The sequence below is a fragment of the Thermobia domestica genome, chromosome 5 (assembly GCF_964235325.1).
Source record: "Thermobia domestica chromosome 5, izTheDome1.hap1.1, whole genome shotgun sequence".
Taxonomy (NCBI): domain Eukaryota; kingdom Metazoa; phylum Arthropoda; class Insecta; order Zygentoma; family Lepismatidae; genus Thermobia; species Thermobia domestica.
In genome coordinates, this window is record NC_137458.1 from 282,492,232 (window position 1) to 282,512,284 (window position 20,053).

Here is a 20,053-nt window from a genome sequence, read left to right on the forward strand (position 1 = left end):
ATTTAAGAAAGGGTACGTAGCAAACGCACTGAACTTTCTCGCTCGAATTTCTTACACTGACTCATGTGAGGCTGCAGCTATTATTGAAACATTTATTTGGGAAATTGCGAATAAAATAATGTGGTTTGGGAAATTTTGCTAGAAGAAACTTTAGGCCTTAAAGTAAAGTACCCATTGGTCATATTTCCGTTAGAAATAGCTTAAGCAATATATTAATTGTATGTGAACTATAAGGAAAAGCGTCTGAGTAATTTCTGAGAAAATCATTTAAAAAGTCACCCCAAGAATATACTATCCCTTGTGGATCTTTTCAGGATAAACGAGCTATGCTATATTGTTAGTGTTTTCATAAAACATTTATTTATGAAATACGAACACAATCGCCTGAGTCGTTCTTGAGAAAATCGCAGGGTAAAACTTACTGTCAAAAGTAATATACCACTTTCAGATTTTCAGGATGAGGGAATTATACCATATAGCTAGGTTATTTATGTAACATTTATGTATGAAATATGAACAACAAACATCTCGTGAGTATTTTTTGGATAGGTCATCGGGAAAAATTTACCCCACAGGTAAACTATTCTATCTGTAATTTTGAGGATAAACGATTTATGTCATATTGTAAATTATTTATAAAATCTGGACCAAGTAGCTCGAGTAATTTTTAAGCAAATCGTCGGGAAAAATTACACTGTCAAAGTAAGCTTCTATTTTGGATTTTTCTTTTCGGAACAAGCGAGTTATGCCATATTGTAAGATTACTACAGAAAATATTTTTACTGAAATTACAATAAATTTGTCAGTTATTACTGGGAAAATTTTCAAAAAAAAAAAAAAAAAAAAAAAATCAATCCTTGAGAAAACTACTGCTTTCATACGTTATTGGGATAAACGATTTACGCTATATGTTAGTTTATTAATGAAACATTTCTTTACGAAATATGAACAAAATTGACTGAGGCGTTAATGGGAAAATCATCAGGAGAAAGTTCACCTTAAGAGTAAACTACTCCTTCTGAATGTTTACATGACGAATGAGTTGTCATATTGTTAGGTTATTAATGATACGTTTATTTATAAAATGTGGTTGAGGAAAAATGATTCACACTACGGTGGAGAGTTGTTAATAAAATATATATTTATAAACAATAAATAAAATCGTCACAACTGCTTTTTTTGTTGAGAAAATTGAATTATTTTAAATTTTCATCCTTCAGTAAACTACCCTTACTTTAAGGTGTCGAGGGATATAAAATTCGAAACGACAGTATGTTATTAAAACGTTATGTCTAGAATTCGGTCCAGTTGCGTTGAACAGTATGGTCTATATTTGAGTGCATGTAAAAGTGTGACTGACGAATAGATGGACAGACATCGAAAAGTCATTTTTTCGATATGTAGGAGCCATGTAACTTGAATTCATTGAAATCTCGTATTCGATTTTTATAACTATCACCACACTTTCTTTCGCCGTTCGAATGTGAAAACGAATAGGCCTACACTGACACGTAAAGTGATAATTTGTAATCCCAAAAATTTAATTTGTTATGTTTAATGTGTTGTCACGTTAGAAAAAAAGCTTATGCCTGTTACATCATGTTATTATCAGTTTTTCACGCTCCTCTATAATTCAGAAGAACGGTATGATTATAGTTAATATCCACGGCATGTTTTGGAAGCATTCGTGCTCCTCACAAATAGAGCTGTATAATTTAGTTTTATTTAAACAAAGCATTCTTTATTCCTTAAACAGACTTATGATTGCATTTCTTGCACTTGTGGATATAAAAAAAAGGAGAGAGAGAGAGTCAATATTCTAAAAGGATACACACACACACACACACACACACACAAACATTAGAACAATAATTTAACTTTTTTTTTCCATGACAACGAGCTATTCTACTTCATTCGCTGTAACTGTAAGGCTGCAGGTCGCGCGTTTCTTTTCTGTTCCTGACATAGTCACACTCGAAGGAATTGAAGTTCGTCTGCTGTGAAAAAACGGAGAGGGAAGGAATAAACATACCATGCCATAAACTGTTACCAATAGTGCTCTAATTCTGAATAAATAAGTCGATTAAAGGACACTATCAATAAGCTATTTCCTTATTATATTGTTTCGGTTCTTAACATGAAAATTATGCACTTTCTATGTTTTTTTTTTTTTTTTTTTTTTTTTTTTAAATCGATCTGGTGTCAAAGCAGTATAAGAACTACCAGTCCGTCACTCTATCCACTTGACCACAGAGACTACGTTTTGTTACCTGTCTTTCTTAACAAATAAATCCTCAAGGTTATAGAGCATGGCACTTCCAAACTTAAGACAACAGTTCTCCTCTTTGTTTCTATATTTCCACTCTACCTACTTGACCACAGAGACTACGTTTTGTTACCTGTCTTTCTTAACAAATAAATCCTCAAGGTTATAGAGCATGGCACTTCCAAACTTAAGACAACAGTTTTCCTCTTTGTTTCTATATTTCCGTACATCATCTTGGTTACAGAAGTTAATTTATATTTGGCAGACAATTTATACTCTAGGTTTAAACCAATAAATGCAATATTTTAATCCACTTTCTAGTTCCTTGATTCAACTTCTGGATAATACGATACTACCAATCGTGAAATTCCCTCTGCAATCGTGCTCTGTTACTGCAAAAATCCCTCGAAAGTATTATTGCCAGTATACACAAAACCGAGCATAATTTTGTTTTTTGCTTATTTTTTTATTATTTTATTATATTTTTTTGAAATATCTACTTACAAGTAAGGGACCATATGGTTGTCGCGCAAATCAGATGCAGACATACGCCATCTGATTGAGCATGAAAAGATATGAAGAACACAGAAATTTAAGGTGCTAAGGACCATAGGGAGAGGAGCGAGGAAAGAGGAAATATTGAATGTCGGCAAAATTGAAGAAAGTCAGGAATGACGGGAAAAGTTAATTTCGTGCAAACAGGGAAAGAAAGTCAACCAAAAGAACGAAACTAAACGTAACAAGGGCATCAAGGACGAAGAAAGATCATAATCGGGGTTGACATCCGGACCGCAGTGTTGCCAGCGCTGCATAATATTGATATGGAAGGTATAGCACAGTATAGCAATTCATGCACAAGGAAAAATATTAGTAACACAAAAGACAATTGAAAAGACTCTGTACACGTGCGTAAAAAGGTTTAACGTAGCCGTGAGTGAATATTACATCGCGTGAATACAAATGGAGGAAAATAGAGAACAGTACGCACCATTTGTAGTTTAATTGCAGTTGACGTGAGGATCACGAATGAATGCGTGGTCAACACACAAACATTTCTCGCAGTGAGCACAGCGGATGAAAGCAAGCTGGTCACACGCGTCTCTGCAGCATTTCTCTGTGAGTCCTTTTTCAAAGCAATATGCGGAAGATGTTTCAAGCTGTCCAGGATGTTCATTGAAGTAGCCACATTTGAAAAACGCAAAGCGTATTATCTTTTGGAATCGGCTAGAGGAAAACTGGTAATGAACAAATGACTGAAGGCGGAGAAAGCTCTCACGTTGCTACCCATTAATACTGGAGGACGCTAACGTATCTGTGATGAACTTCACCATGTTTTTGAATGGACGAAAGAAGAACACATCAACAGGTTGTATAAGGCTGTACATTTCGGAGGAATCAGCTTTTTGTAGAACTGAACACCGTCAGGAACTGTCATATTGTAAAGAGTGTCATCCTTGTTTGGAGTCTAGGAGTCAACCAAAAGCAAAACACGATCCTTACCGATCCAAAAGTAAAACTGTAGCTCCCGTCCTTTATACGTCACTATCATCCCATAGAAGGCAATAGCAAACCACCATGGGTTCATCCAGCCCTGGGACCTTCAGGCCAAAACCTGCCTTCGGGCAGAACACCGATCATCCTCATCATCATCATGGAACGATGCTTCCAAACACTTTCGTTTCTGTGTTATCATGTGCACCCCCTTCACTTTCATGTCTATATTTGTCATCCCTCATGTACATTATTCACTCACGACTATCGTTAAACCTTTTTACGCACGTGTACAGAGTCTTTTCAATTGCCTTTTGTGTTACTAATATTTTTCCTTGTGCATGAATTGCTATACTGAGCTATACCTTCCATATCAATGTTATGCAGGGCTGGCAACACTGCGGTCCGGATGGTAACCCTGATTATGATCTTTCTTCGTCCTTGATGCCCTTGTTACGTTTAGTTTCGTTCTTTTGGTTGACTTTCTTTCCCTGTTTGCACGAAATTAACTTTTCCCGTCATTCCTGACTTTCTTCAATTTTGCCGACATTCAATGTTTCCTCTTTCCTCGCTCCCCTCCCTATGGCCCTTAGCACCTTAAATTTCTGTGTTCTCCATATCTTTTCATGCTCAATCAGATGGCGTATGTCTGCATCTGATTTGCGCGACAACCATATGGTCCCTTACTTGTTAGATGGATTGCTTTATATTATCTCCGCTTACTAATAACTGAATTTTACCCATAAACGTAAGGAAAATGGAATATTTGCAAAAAAAAATCGTGCGTTACAGTATGCGCTTTTTTTTTTTTTTAAAAAAAAAAAAGCATGAGCGTACATCACAAGGAATGATACAATATGTTTCTGGAAACCATTTATGAATCATATGCGTCCATTCTTGTTACTTGCTACTTGTTCGCCTATCTATCTAATGAAGTATTTAGTGAAAATGTTGTCATATACCTTCTAGGTGTGTGTGTAATGTGTTTGATGGAAAATTATTCCTTACAGTACAACACAAATACATATATAGATCAAAATGGGTAGACAAGTGCATCATTCGGAGCTATAGTCCGCCAAAAACTGGTCGGAACGATACTAAAAGGAGCATAAACAGATCAAAGTCGAGTAAAAAGAGTATAACGATTATTTTGAGTTACAGATTCCACTAATGTAACAGTGTACATGGAAAATGTAGCTGTTTAGAGTTACTGATTTTCGTTCTAATAGATTTCCTCCTACGCTTCTAGGTTAACACTGTCACTGCCTCTACTCCACATCCAGTACTCTATTACTGGAATCAAAGACTAGAAATAACAAAATTTTTAAGACTTCCAAACTATGCTACATATAAGTAAAAAATGAAATCTTTAAGTTTTACGTCCCACGTTTATGCTCGTTAGGCTAAATGAGACGGTAATTATGAGAAATGAATGAAATGGTGGAATGAAGAAAGTGGGAGGAAACGGGAGAACCCCGAGAAAACCCACGAGAACGGTGTTTGTCCATCACAAAGTCTACACGGCGCGAGCTGGGATCGAACCCAGGACCGTAGGTGAACGCTCTACCACTGAGACAGCTATATATAAGTGTTGGTAGTGTTATAGAAGATATTGTCCGATTGTGCTTCTATCAACAGGTATCAGAGCAAAACCATAAGAGATATCGAGATATTTTTATCGTTCAAAGGATACTTTCTATCTCCTTTAACTCCCAATTCAAACCGGAAGTGGTTCAAAATAGTCATTTCCGGTTTCAACGCTTAACGCCATAAAAAGAAGACGGTAACAGCTAGCGAGAAGCGGGCTTTTGCAAACGATGCAGCGGCTCGAAGCAACTTACTATGACAATCCCGAACACACTACCAAAACCGTAAGTGGTTCAAATTTACTACCTCTTCCGGTTTCAATACTGGTTTTATAGGGCAAAAACGGTAAGATATTGAGATGTGTTTTTTTGCAATTGATTTATCGTCCTAAGAATATCCTCCCTTAACCTTCTATTCAAACCGGAAGTAGTTAAACCATTTTCGGTTTCAATATTTATCGCCATATAACAAAATGGTATTAGGTAGAAACAAGCTGTTTTCTGCAAACGATTCAGGGTGTCAACACATAGCATCACAATCCGCAACACACTACCAAAATCTGAAGTGGTTGAAATTTACTGCTATTTCTGCTTTTAACAGTGATTTCAGTTGAGCAAATATCATAATAGATATAGGAATATAGTTTTTTTTTTTAATGCTTTTTAAGACTATGTTTCATCTCTTTCCTTAACACTCTGTTGAATTTGGAAGTGCTTAAAATTAACTATTTTTGGTTTCAACCTTTATCGACACAGAATAAAAATAGTAAGGCATAACGAGTAATAACTTTCTGATATAGATTCAGCGTCCCAGGAAATTGCAATTAGTAGTTACAGATGTGCTATTTCCAAGTTTGATAATGAGTTCCCATAGTTTGAAAGTGTACCGTAGTTTCATACTGTGAAACGAAACTCGCTTATTTAAATTTCTTTGTTTATCTTTTTTATTTTTTACTGACGTTTGATTCGACATTTGATTCTTATGATTAAGTTACGATCCTATAATTCTGATATGACACATTCGTACACCACGATTGGTCTATAACTTTTTTTTGTTTTCTTTGAGGAATTATTATTTTTTTAAAAGTTTCTTGGGTTTGTCTCTACAGACCTAAAAATTTTGCAAGATACTGTGTTTTCCACAGGAATTTGAAATATCTTCAGAAACATTAATCGATTTAAATATAACTACAAGAGTTAAACACTTCATATAAGAAAATGTTAGCGTTACCGTATTTTACGCACTATATAAGACGCGTCTTAATTTTTAATCATTTTTTTAAATACTGTAAAATTTTTTACCATTTTTATTATTAGGTCGTCGACCAACAGACTGACTGGTTAGTTCCGTCGTCGCATGTTAGAAGCACTACGGTTCGCCTTCTTTCCAGTTTTTCGCAGAGTTCACGGTCTGTATATTCCAGACTGTGATTCTGGGTTTTGTGATGGCGGGGCGGGAGGGAGACAGTGTTACCAACCTTGTGAATCCCTGTGACTCATGTTCGTCGCATCGGTGCACCGTTGCTTCCAGTTGAATCCAATGTTGCCAGACAGTGATATCGAATATATGGCCATTTTTAAGGCAGGCAGGAATATGAAATCAAACACTGGACATTTTTATATTAATTTCGTGTATAAGATGCACCTGAGATTTGGAGGCAATTTTTCGAAGAAAAAAGTGTGTCTTATAGTCCGTAAATAAAGATATTCACATTCTTCTTCATATTATTATTTACATGGGTTTCGTACTACCTGATTCTACAGTTCTAATTTTACGCAACTACGGAAACTAATTACCCTTCCTAATTTCCTTTTACCGAGTCTTAGTTTAATGTGTTAAATTCTAAGTAATTACTTTCTTCTATTTAATACACCTGAATCACACGACATATGAAGATATAAATACATAAACCATGAGGAAGAAATGTATTTTGTTTAATTTTTACATACTTGGTGCTCTCTCTTCTTCAAGATAACGTGAAAAATATTGGACAAGCTTTTCTTCATCTTCCAGCAACCATATACGATTTCCTACACCTGTAATAGATAAAATATGAGAAAGTTGAGAATTAAGTCTAATGTTGTCGGTACTGAATATATTTATTATTTCTAAGAATTATCATTTTGTAAAATTTTAGTTCATTTTCCAAGTTGAAAAATGCAATATTGATGCTAGCAACAACTGCCACAGAAATATTGACAATAACACAAGACTAAAAAGTGCAATAATACTGAAAGATTCAATGTTCGTTACGTACCTACAAACTGTAACATCAATTCTGGATACTATCAGCAACGCACACCGCACAATGACAGCTATTTATATTGAAGACCTGTTATGCTTATCACAACAACATTTCGAGTTATTTTCTCATGCCTCTATTAGTAGAGAATCGTTTTCTACGTTTTTGACATCACTTACTATTTTATGGTAGAATGTTACGACTCCAGTTTCCAGTTGTGCTAATAAAGTGGGCAAATTATAAATAGAATTCTGCACTGCTTCAATTGACGAAAATTCAGTTGGTTGATCTTCATTCAAAACTTCACTACCAACTTACACATTATGTTCTAATAGATCCATTGGACAAAGCTCTCCAAGTATCTCCTAACATTACATTAATTAGCATAATAACTTCCGAATCTCGGCATCTAACTAAATACAGCAAGTTTAATTCTCTATTCTAATGAAGTGAATCTTTGCTATTAAAATTACCTGATGGCTGAATCGATGGTCGTTCTTTCAACAGCTTTTCACTCTGTAAATCAGGTTCAGTCTCTGAAGGTGCTATCTCCTGCGTTTCACTGGGTTGTTTTACCGATGTTACTGCTGAAGGGGAGTTAATACTATTTTCAGCGACAGAACCTGCAGAACACAAAAGGAAACAGTTACGAAGGGTTTCACTTCAAATATAAAAGTATAGTATTTGATTTTAAGTTACTTGGAATGTTAAAACAGAAGTAATTGTTAGTACTTTTTTAAAGAATGAAAGGATACATCTACAATCTGTGACATGCCAATTTAGCTTAGGGACGATAGAAATGTACGGGGTTAGTAAAACGCTCTAACTGCCTTTCTACCCCAGGTACAAATTCCACACAGGCTGAGTAAACCCGTTAGTCGGACCGAAACCGACCTATTATAAAGGTAACCAAGAAAGTTCTGTCGCTTCTTCACCCACCACCTTCGAACATAGATATTTCACTTAAGACGTACCTGAAAGATGAAAAATAGTCCCTATCGGCATCGACGACATTCTGCCAACGTTGTGGAGGGCCATGGATTCCATCGCTGTAGAACTTGGTGGGCTGTGAAGCGAAGAACTTATCGAGTGCATTTTGTACCGCTTCTAGAGATTTGAACTGGCGTCTTCTAAGGTGATTGTCCAAGGAATTGAAAAGGTGATAATCGAACGGTGCAATGTCCAGGTAGTATGGCGGATGCCCAAGACGTAGAATTGTCCCGGGTCTTCCTAGCCTCGTGGGGCTTAGCGTTGTTCTGTGACAGGGGGACCCCTTTGCGATTAAGAAGTTCTGGCTCCAGAGTTTTGAATTTTACTTAACACTGCTCAACTGCTGACAGTACACAGTTGCATTGATGCTCTGATCTGCTGCTAGCAGTTCCCGATGCACAATGTCACGAGCAGTCCACCAAACACACAAGAGGACCTTCTTGAGCAGCTAGTTTCGGCTGTTTTTGAACCGACCCATTTCTTACCACATGTCAACACCCTGTCCAGAAATGGCTTCTTTCACAGACGAGCCAGCAAAGATACACAGGTATCTGCTCGCGTTGCCTTCTGACCCATAGTCAAATCATGTGGGACCCATCGGTCCACATTAGAGTGCTCTCCAAGTTGATGGAGGTGTTACCGAATGGTTTCTCCACTCACACTGCATTGTAATCCCAGTTCCTCAGATGTCTGGCCACTATGCACCTTAATTTAATTGCTGCATGAAAATCTTCATTTTGGATATGTGTTGGTCTTCCAGCACGTGGTGCGTCTTCGAGTGTTTCGTCACTGTCCTCAAACTTGTTAAGCCACCGCTGCACTGCCTGCGTAGTCACGACACCCTCACCAAAGACCTGGCATATCTTCCGCCCCGCTGCACAGTGGTCGGAAACTTTAAAAAAGCGGACAAAAATAGTTTATTCTGAAACTATTCAAGTTGATGGTCATCTCTCTATCGTTCTATACGTAATTGTCCTTTCTAAATCGATTGCAACTACTGTGAAAGTGATTCAAAGAACCCCTGCTGCAATACGTGCAGTTATATATGCACAGGGAGGTCCAAAACTGTGGAAACTCTCTCGCATAAATGTCAAATACTGCAAAATATAACCAAAGGAACAGTGTAAGGGAGTAATATAAGTAAGGAGAAATTGCGGAGGACACAGAACTATGAAAGGAAGAATTGTACCTACTCTGCAATGAAATATATGAAACAGGAAAGTGGCCAAAGGTTCCTGAAGACGATCATGATACCAACGGCTAAGAAATTGAACCCAGAGATGTGAGGATTAAAGAACTATTAGACTCAAATCTCATGCAGCCTTTGAACGATTTTCGCAAGGTGCATTGCAGTTCAAAGTGATCTAATATACCGAAATGAACTTCACGGTCTCAAAGTTGCGCACATTTTGACAGAAGGATTATTCATGGAACCTTTTCAACCTATATATTCAATTGACTGCATTCTTTCTCTACAAAATTGACATTCCTCTTGTTATTACTTTGCCTTTTAAACTGCAAAATGTTCTCGTAGGGATTCTCCTCGGAATTTTGATACGAAGCGACAAACAATTCAGATTGCTCAGATATTACAATACTTATTAGATTTTGGACTCATTTAAGTGTCAATACTTACTTGTCATCTTAAGGTAATTTCCTTGGCGGTTTTTTCTTCTTTCCTTGATTTTATAATAAAATTTGTCTCTTATTTGTTTCCATTCGTAGTTTCTTGTAAGTATGGATGTTTTCTGAAATTCTTCTATTTCTTCTCGGTCTAGAAATGAAAAGAAAAATTCCTAATATCAATAAGAAAATAAGTAACTTTGAAATTACGTAATTAACACTGCAAAGAGACTTGTCGCACTCCTTTATTTTATTTTCTGGTGAAGAGGAGTTTTATCTATTTTCTACACAAACGTACACGGAGGATTTTCGTTCGTTTCGCAATCCCAACACGAAACTATACGACGACTAAAGTGGTCCATTGCTGTCAAAATTAAATAGATTGTCTGCTGCTTTTTGCTGGGAGACGAAACACTTGGTTTTTCTCCTATAGCTTTATTTTCAGAAGCATCATGCGTCTTCTATTGTGTTTCTTACAAAAGTCTGGTCTTGCAGAATTTGAAAATGATTTATCCGTATTAATTTAGATACTTTACCATAATAAACTGAAACAAGTGAGTTTCGATTTACAGAGTGAAACCACGGTAGATTTCAAAACTTTGATAGTTCAGTACGAACTGGGAAATAAAAGCCGTGACAGTGCCCCAGAACAGTTCTTGTGCCCCATCTAAAGAGCTGCACTCCGGTTACAATTTTTTTTTTTTTCATGAAAGAATATTGTTTTATAAAACTGCGAGCATTTCGTATTGGCATTGAAAAAGCATACAAAGATTTGGCTTAAAGAATTATATATATATATTCTATATATAGTTCTTTAGGCAAGTACTGTGTGGGAGTGTTGGGGGAATTTGTAGCAATTTGCCTGATGCTTTGCTCAATTTGCTGTTTGGAGGTGCTCGTGGAATCCGGTACTTCAAGTCAGGCACATTGCAGAGAATTCTGAGATGTATTGTGTTGTGAATTTCTGTACCTATGCTGGCACTAATTGTTGGTAACGTTTGTTCATAAACACCAGGAAGACTAGTATTTTTCGATACTTTCTTTGTTGATGATGTTAACCATGTGTCAAGAAGGGTTCTTTTTTGGTTAGACATAAAGTAAGAAATAAGTAAGGAACATATGTATAACGTATGCATTTCCTTGCATCCCTACATAAACAGCAAACGATTTAGTAACGCAAAGTTAACTTTTTTATTTCAATGTCAGACTGATTTACAGGTTTCAGCACTTTCTCCTACATGGCCTAAGTAAACGTTAGGTGATTAGGGTAGTTAAGGGATTCAAGCGATCGTTAATATGTAAACCGAGTGCTCCTTCTGAGAACTTAAGCAGTGTTCATTTTGCTTTCTGTTGTGCTGGTAAAGCAATGATAAAAGAATCCAAACACAAATATCACCTGCACCAAAATTTCAACTCTGTAAATAATAATTGTGCACTGAAAATTGTGGCAAAGGTTCACCAACTAACAATTAGACCATCGACTTTGTGGATGGGATAGGATTTGAACTGTTATGGACCCTTCAGCAAGTTTGGCTATATCAGCTCTTCACGTGTCTAAGGGATGGCGTCAATCGGGGAGCACACAACCCGGAAAAAGGAACAGGAGATGAAAGGAAGATGTAATTAGAAAAGGAAGTCACGGCCCCTAAAGAACGTACCATCCCAGCATTTGCCTGAGAGAAACCGTGAAATAATCTGTCACGATGGCTGGCCTCGGTGATCGAAACCCGGACCTCCCAAATGCGGAGCCGTAACGCTAGCACTGCGGCACGACTACTCGTTATTGACTTTATGGGGCTGATAAACTACTAATAATAATGCTTGGAATATTCTATAATCACAAATCATTGGGTTCACAGCAAACAGAAAACTATTTGGAGAAATACCTATATTTTGATTTTAAATCCAAGAAATTAAACATAAAGAAAATGTTTCTACTCTGTTTTAAAATTTAGACGAGCTGTTGCATTTGTTTTAAAAATAAATGTTGATTTGTGTGTTTTCAGGGATAAAAGTGAGGGGGATCGCGAGGGGACGCCGTCTCCTCACCTCCAAAAAATATGTACGGCGTCCCTCCAGTTCCTAAAAAATTACAATGGGCAAAGAGAGGCAGGGTACATCGTGGCGTCATGCTCCTACCTACAGCCCCCTACCTTCTCAGATCCAATTTTAGCCCTGGGGTAATATGAAGAAAATAAACTGATTGTTAGATATAGGATACTCTGCGCTTCAAAACATTATACCGTATTTGCATAAAAAACGCACACAAACATGGAGAAAACAAAATTCGTGAAAGAGGAACACCAAAACAAACAGTATTATTACACCAACGCGGTTGGTGCACTAACTCAACTACGAACAAGTATACTATATTGAATAATTCCTAAATGTTACGATACTCTTTTAAAACAATCTGTATTATATATGGGTATGCAATAGCAATTTCTGATTCCCATCCTCTTGTTTCTTTTAGCACTAGAAGCACCAAGCGGTTTTTTTGACCGCACAATATTAATTAATGGGAAAATGAATTAATTTTCTTTGAGAACACTAGGTGGCAGCAGTATAAATTGCGTAAGGAGTTTGTAGTTTCTTTTTCGTTTTGCTATATATTTGTCTCATGTTTGTTTTAGAAAGACTGATTTTAATAACTTGCTGTCTGGTTTGTGATTTTGTATCCCTAACAACTCAGAAAGATTGATGAGACTTGTTTGTTGAACATTTCACAAGTTTTTATTCTAGAATATCTTTTCTAGGAGTGTCCAGCATGTGATTGGAATATGGTGGTAAGTGAATTTCGCCATAATAAGGCAGCTTGAAGTGTTCGTACGGTGGTTGTGGTAACAGTATGAAGCCCTCAGAAATTCTCCAAACACAGCAGGACCTGGACGAAGAACAATCTGGATGTGAAGATGAAGATGAGCAACAATTATCAGATGATAAGAGTGACCACTCAGATGAAGAAATGTCATTTCAAAGTGCGGATGACGAAACCAGTGAAAGTTCGGGGATGATACGTCTGGCAATGCTATCTCTCTCGTACCTACCAACAATTTCGTTTCTGCAGATGGCACTAAATGGACAAAGTTGAATAATGTTCAGGATTTTTCTGGCCGTATAAGCAAGCACAATATTTTGCGCGAAAAGCCAGTCCCTCCTCGTACGCTGTTCGACATGTAAAGAACGAATGCCTGAGTGCCTTCCGTCTTTTCGTGGATGAAGGAATTCTGCGACGCATACGTAAGTACACTATAACAGAAGCGAATAGGCAGCAGGGTGACACTAAATGGACATTGACTCTTAAAGAACTCGAGGCATTCCTTGCAATATTAATTTATCGTGGTGCAACTGGTGCAAGTACTATCCCCATAAGAGTCTTATGGAGCAAAAGATATGGACCTCCATTTTACAAACAAACGATGAGCAGGAACAGATTTTGTGAAATTATGAAATTCCTACGATTTGATGAAAAAAGCTGTAGATCCGAAAGACTGAAAGAAGATAAATTTGCTCTTGCTTCTGATATATGTTACTCATTTATCGACAACTGTAGAAGAAACTACAACCGTCATGAAGTTGTGTGTGTTGATGAACAACTTTTTCCTACAAAAGTTCGTTGCAAATTTATTCAATATATGCCAAACAAGCCAGACAAATTTGGACTAAAATTTTGGTTATTAGTAGATGTCACTTCAAAGTATGTGCTCAATGGATATCTGTATCTTGGACAGGACAATGAACGACCACGTGACATGCAGTTAGGTGAGTACGTTGTGCTGAAATTAATGGATCCTTACAAAAACTCAGTTATCAACGTAACATGTGACAACTTCTTCACAGGGAGACGTTTGGCTGAAACTTTGAAGAGCAGAGGAAGTAGTTTAGTGGGTACAATGAGAAGTACACGAAAGGAAGTGCCAAAAGCGTGTGTTGATCAAAAACATAAACCACTGTATGAGACAGAAGTGTACAGAGATGAAACGGACAAAACGCTAACAGTATATAAGTGCAAGAAGAATAATAAAAGTGTGCTTGTTCTAAGTTCCATGCACAAAACAGTACAAATATCCGAAGGTAAAAAGAAAAACCGGAAACAATAATATATTACAACAAAACAAAATGTGGAGTTGATGTTGCTGATCAAATGCTTAGAAAGTACAACGTAAGAGCAGCATGTCGAAGATGGCCTGTTTATGTGATGCACAATGTTCTTGATATAGCATGTCTAAACTCTTGGGTAGTGTATACGGAAGTAACGGGCCGTAGAATAAACAGACGAACATTCTTGAGAAGTTTGGCCGAGGAACTGAGAAAATCGTTTTGCAGTGAAAACGAATCAGATAGTTTGACAGAAGATGACCAACCTCAGAAAAAACGACAATGTCAAGTGCGCATGTGCAACCAAAAAACTACTAAAGTGTGTAAAAGATGTAAGAAACGAAAGTGCGGTAAGTGCAGAGGAAAATTGATCAAACAAATTATCTGCAAATAATGTAATGCAACTTAGTTGAAGTCGTGTATGTAAGTTTGTATGTGAGTAACAGCGTTTAACTCAATGTTCTCTTGTATATTTGAATTTTTATGCTTCTAATGACTGTCTGAACTGAACATTGAATAAAAATAGATTCAGCCTGAATCGACGTTTGTAGATCATACGTAATATAATACATAATTATAATATATTTTTTTCTTCCTTTATTTAATACGACGATTAACCTAACCTAACATAATCATCATTTAACAGTCATTAAAAATATTGTGAAAAATAATGGGGTTTATTATTATTAAATGAAATTTTCCATCAGCGGTAAACAAAACCGCTTGGTGCTTCTAGGAAATAAAAAAAAAAAATTCCAGTGCTCCTCGTGTTAGTTCAATATACTGAATAGTCGAGTCGAGATTTCGGTGTAGGTCCGGACCCCCAGGACCTACCTCCGCATACATCCCTGTCGGAAGTGCCCTTGCTGACGTTGTTGAACGTGTCCCCACCCTGTCCCTCTTCAAGCAAGAACGTCCTAAATATTGTCATTCATTAGTGCTCACAAGGGATACAGTTTCCTCACTATAAACTTACTGCACTCTGCATATTGTTTGTAAGAATTTATGGAAAATATATTTAAATGTTCTATTACGCGTTTAAACTAACATCTTTTTTTAAACTTTAAAATCTCGATCAACCACTCGTTTCATATTGCAAACTTACGATTACTTAAAGAACAATTCTTAAAAAATTTAGTGTTTTGAGAATGTACACCAATGGAAAGAGAATTTTCAATTCTTTTTTCTAAATCTTTCTGTCTAATATGAGGTGAGAAAAAGCGCCTGCTCTCATGTCTCAAAGAGAAAGATAAATGTGGAATAGAGAATTCTTTCACATTACCATAAAGAAACAAAATTTAGTTCATATAATCACTTCCATGTGATGTTTCTACACTCTGAAAGTGGAGTGGCGAAACAAGTATCTAGCGCTCCATGGAAATTTCAGGGGGGCAGCTTCCCCCTTGCTCCCCGGTCCCGACGCCCCTGTATACCATTTTGACACCAGATCGAATACTATCCCATCCATTTTTTTTTTTTTTTTTTTTTTTTTTTTTTTTTTTTTTTTTTTTTACAAAACATTATAGAAAGTGAGTAGTTTTTATGTTAATAAGAACCGAAACAATATAATAAGGAAATAGCTTTTTGTTTCCTCTGATGACGTATTAATTCAGAATTAGTGTACTATTAGTAATAGCGATTGTTTCCAGTTTATGATGTTGTACAGCTTCTCTCATCCTCTTTTCTTGGAAAAAGAACAATTTTGTCTCTAATAAAGTGTAAAAAATATATATAGACACAAACAGACATCTTATTACCTAATGTGATTTATCGTGATGAAATGAAAACTCTTCCCGTTATTAAAAAAGAAAGCTATAGAAAATTATTGAAGTTGGTTTTCCTTTAGGTTTTCAGCATGCTATATATATATATATATATATATATATATATTTATTTATAAGACTATACTTTATAAGGCAAGATGTGCGATCATACCCACAAATTTAGCTAGTGAGTGAAAGACGTTTTCTGCACAAATATTTTACAAGTGCATGAAACACCAATGCCGCATGGTCTTATCTGACCTTCATTTATTCCACATACCGTATTATCCGACATATCATTGCAGGTAAACAGTAGCATCAATCGGCAAGAACAGCAAGTTGTGGTCTTTGTCTATTTTTGATGCTCTGGACTCTATCGCCTAGCACGCCCGTCTACACCATGACTCATACGTCTATCATTCAGTGCAGGCACGTATCCAGGTTTTCTTTTCGGAGGGGGGCCAACATGAATCCTCGTAAGCACGTAATTCTAATGTTGTTGTTGTTATAATAATAATAATAATAATGCAACAGTTCTGTTATTTCTCTTAAAACTTCTTACTTTTCATTTATGAACCGGTTTACTTTAAACAAACTGCATTGTAGCACAAACGAAATCAAAATATATTTTCAAGAGACATAAGGAAAACTGTCTACTACGTATATCACATCACAAAAATAGCAAATGGCAATGAGTGTATCGTTCTAATACATTAACGTTATAAACAGAACGGAAAGGAAATTGTAATCCCATTTAAAAGTGTTCTTTAATTCCACCTGGTATCAATGGTATTACGGTATGTTCTTAGAATTATAGCAACAACGCATTACCCACAGTTTGGACAATGACACAAAGTAATCTGATATAAAAGAACCTCAAAAGGAAAAAAGCACGTTTATTAAAAAGTGCTTGAGTTTTGGAAAGGGACAGCTTCCAGGACCTCACTCTGGATACGTTCCTAATTCAATGCATTATATTTATTTCTTACAAAACATGATTATTAAATGCGTAATATGGAAAATTATATCATAGTTTGACTTTTAATAGGTCTTAACACATTCACATCATCCGACGTTATGCCTGGCTATTTTATGTCGGATAAGAGAAACTCTACTGTATTTCTTAAGATAGCATATATACAGGGGCTAGAGGTCTGCACGGGCCGGAATTTTTAGCCGGCCCCTTGAATTTATAATCTATAGGCAGGGGCGGATTAAGAGCGGAGCCAATGGAGCCCAGGATCCGGGAACCCCAAGCTCAGGGGGGCCCTTAAAATCCCTCTCTTTAATACTAAAATATAGCAATCTACTTATTATATCATAGGCTTCAGACTCATGCTAATATTTTTCCTCTCGTTTCGCTACCGGTATCGCTAGATTTAAATCTCCATCAGCAGCATTTAAGTGTTAACAATGAATATAATTATTTAACTGTCAATAATGAATGTAACTAAACAAATTATTGTAAACTTGGAGCACATTAAAATATTACAGCATAGTTCTCGGTAGTTCGACAAGCCTATGAGGCTGTGGAAGGCAGCAAAGAAAATTTATGCGTTGGAACTAACTATTCGTAACATAGGACCACCTTAAAATAGTCGGCTCCAGGGTCCCAAAAACCTTAATCCGCCCCTGTCTATAAGCAATATTTCTTCAGAAGCTGGTATTTTTTAACAAATGTGTTCGTCATCAAGTTTTCATAAAATAATCCCTTTCTGCTTTAAATAATTTCAGAGGCCACGGTGTTTCAGTGGTAGAGCGTTCACCTCTGGTGCATAGGGTCCTTGGTTCGATCCCAGCTCGCGCCAAGTAAACCTTGTGCTGGATAAACACCGTGTGCGTGGGTTTTCTCGGGGTTCTCTCGTTTTCACCCACTTTCTTCATTCGACAATTTCATTCATTTTTCATCATCACTGTCTCCTTTAGCTTAGCCGGCATAAACGTGGGACATAAGATTTCATTTCAAATAATTTCAATCAAAAAAACAGTTGCAGGAAGTATGTAATTTCGAATAAAACTAAAACTACTATGTAAAATTCTGAGTATATTATTTTTTTTATGAAATTCTCGCGAACCTTATTTCTAAATCGAAGGGTAAGAAGACTAAATTCACTTTCTTATTATTATAGATCATTTCAATTGAAGCAGTTGAAAAAGTTGGGAAAAATTAAAAAAAAAAACATATCCTATATTCCAGTGTGCCATAATCATTATAACGAGGCACACTGGTGTGTCCAGCAAAGTGAACAGTGAGACGCAAACTTTTCCTATTATTTGCAAGAATATTTGTCGAGTATCTCTTATTTATTATTATTATTATTATCAACGATTCTTCCATGGATCAGCTGTCTGTATACGGTTTAACAACCACAAGTATCAAATTGAGGGAATGGGTATAATTATTTACTTTAATAGTAATAGAGAAGTCTTATTTGCTTCTATATTCTTTCAGGAATAACTGTATCCGGTCTAGAAAGCTAGGACTAAAAACAAAGGGATCCGATGTTCTGACCACACACCGCCCCAAATCGTGAGGGCCACACGTTCTCTTCTACGCCTTGGCACAATAAGGGCTGTTCCGTTCAGAGAGAGAAACAAACAACGTAATTCCACTGCAGTTATATGCTTTAATAAATGTTAACTTATGTTTATAAATTTTGTAAGTGACCGTATCGTTTTCTGTTTATTATTATTATTATTATTATTATTAATTCTTATTATTATACATTTCTTAACAAGTTGATTGCCATGTGTATGGAATTCCATACACAAACAATATAGATGTTCCAAGTTTGTTGTGTTCGTTCTATAGGTGTGTATGTAATTAGATACATATGACGGAGAAAACAAAATTTAATGTTCACTCTACGTATATGCAAAACCATACACAAAGAAATTTATGAACAAAGGCATTGAGTTTGAATTTATATAACAGCTAGCGAGAAGCGGGTTTTTTGCAAAAGATGCAGCGACTCAAAGCAACGTGCTATGGCTATCCCGAACACACTACCAAAACCGTAAGTGGTTCAAATTTACTAACCCTTCCGGTTTCAATACTGGTTTTTATAGAGCAAGATATTTTGATGTGTTTTTTGCAATTGATTTATCGTTCTAAGAATATCCTCCCTTAACCTTCTATTCAAACCGGAAGTAGTTAAACCATTTTCGGTTTCAACATTTATCGCCATATAACAAAATGGAATTAGGCTGAAACAAGCTGTTTTCTGCAAACGATTCAGGGTATCAACACATAGCATCACAACCTGCCACTCTACCAAAATCTGAATGGTTGAAATTTACTGCTATTTCTGCTTTCAATACTGATTTCAGTTGAGTAAAAATGATAACAGATAAAGAAATGTAGTTTTTCTTCAATCGATTCAGCTTTTTAAGGGTATGTTCCATCTCTTTTCTTAACCTCCTATTGAATCTGGAAGTGCTTAAAATTAACTATTTTTGGTTTCAACCTTTATCGACACAGAATAAAAATAGTAAGGCATAACGAGTAATAACTTTCTGATATAGATTCAGCGTCCCAGGAAATTGCAATCAGTAGTTACAGATGTACTATTTCCAAGTTTGATATTGAATTTCCATAGTTTGAAAGTGTACCATAGTTTAATACTGTGAAACGAAACCCGCTTGTTTAAATTTATTTATTTTTCTTTTATTTTTTACTGACTTTTGATTCGACATTTGATTCTTATGATTAAGTTATGATCCTATAATTCTGATATGACGTATTCGTGCACCACGAATGGTCTATAATTTTTTCTTGTTTTCTTTGAGGATTTTTTTTTTTTTTTTAAGTTTCTTGGGTTTGTTTCTGCAGACCTAAAAATTTAAGAAGGTACTGGGTTTTCCACAGAAATTTGGGATATCTTCAGAAACATTAATCGATTTAAATATAACTACGAGAGTTAAACACTTCAAATAATAAAGTGTTAACGTTACCGTATTTTACAGACTATAAGACAAACCTTAATTTTTAAT

The 20,053-nt window shown here is 36.1% G+C and overlaps 1 protein-coding gene across 11 annotated transcripts in view; it reads right to left on the minus strand.

Moving 5' to 3' along the window:
* The window catches only part of LOC145686670 (uncharacterized), a 165,190-nt gene that overhangs the window by 63,854 nt on the left and 81,283 nt on the right, over positions 1-20,053 (minus strand). For 9 of the 11 annotated variants that reach the window (XM_081760180.1, XM_081760170.1, XM_081760172.1 and 6 more), the window contains 3 exons: positions 10,213-10,350; positions 8,060-8,209; positions 7,294-7,380 (listed from right to left, as the gene is read on the minus strand). In XM_081760180.1, the coding sequence (XP_081616306.1) occupies positions 7,294-7,380; positions 8,060-8,209; positions 10,213-10,350 (375 nt within the window). The remainder of the gene's footprint in view (positions 1-7,293; positions 7,381-8,059; positions 8,210-10,212; positions 10,351-20,053) is intronic. The other 2 variants (XM_081760179.1, XM_081760176.1) reach the window with 2 other exon arrangements.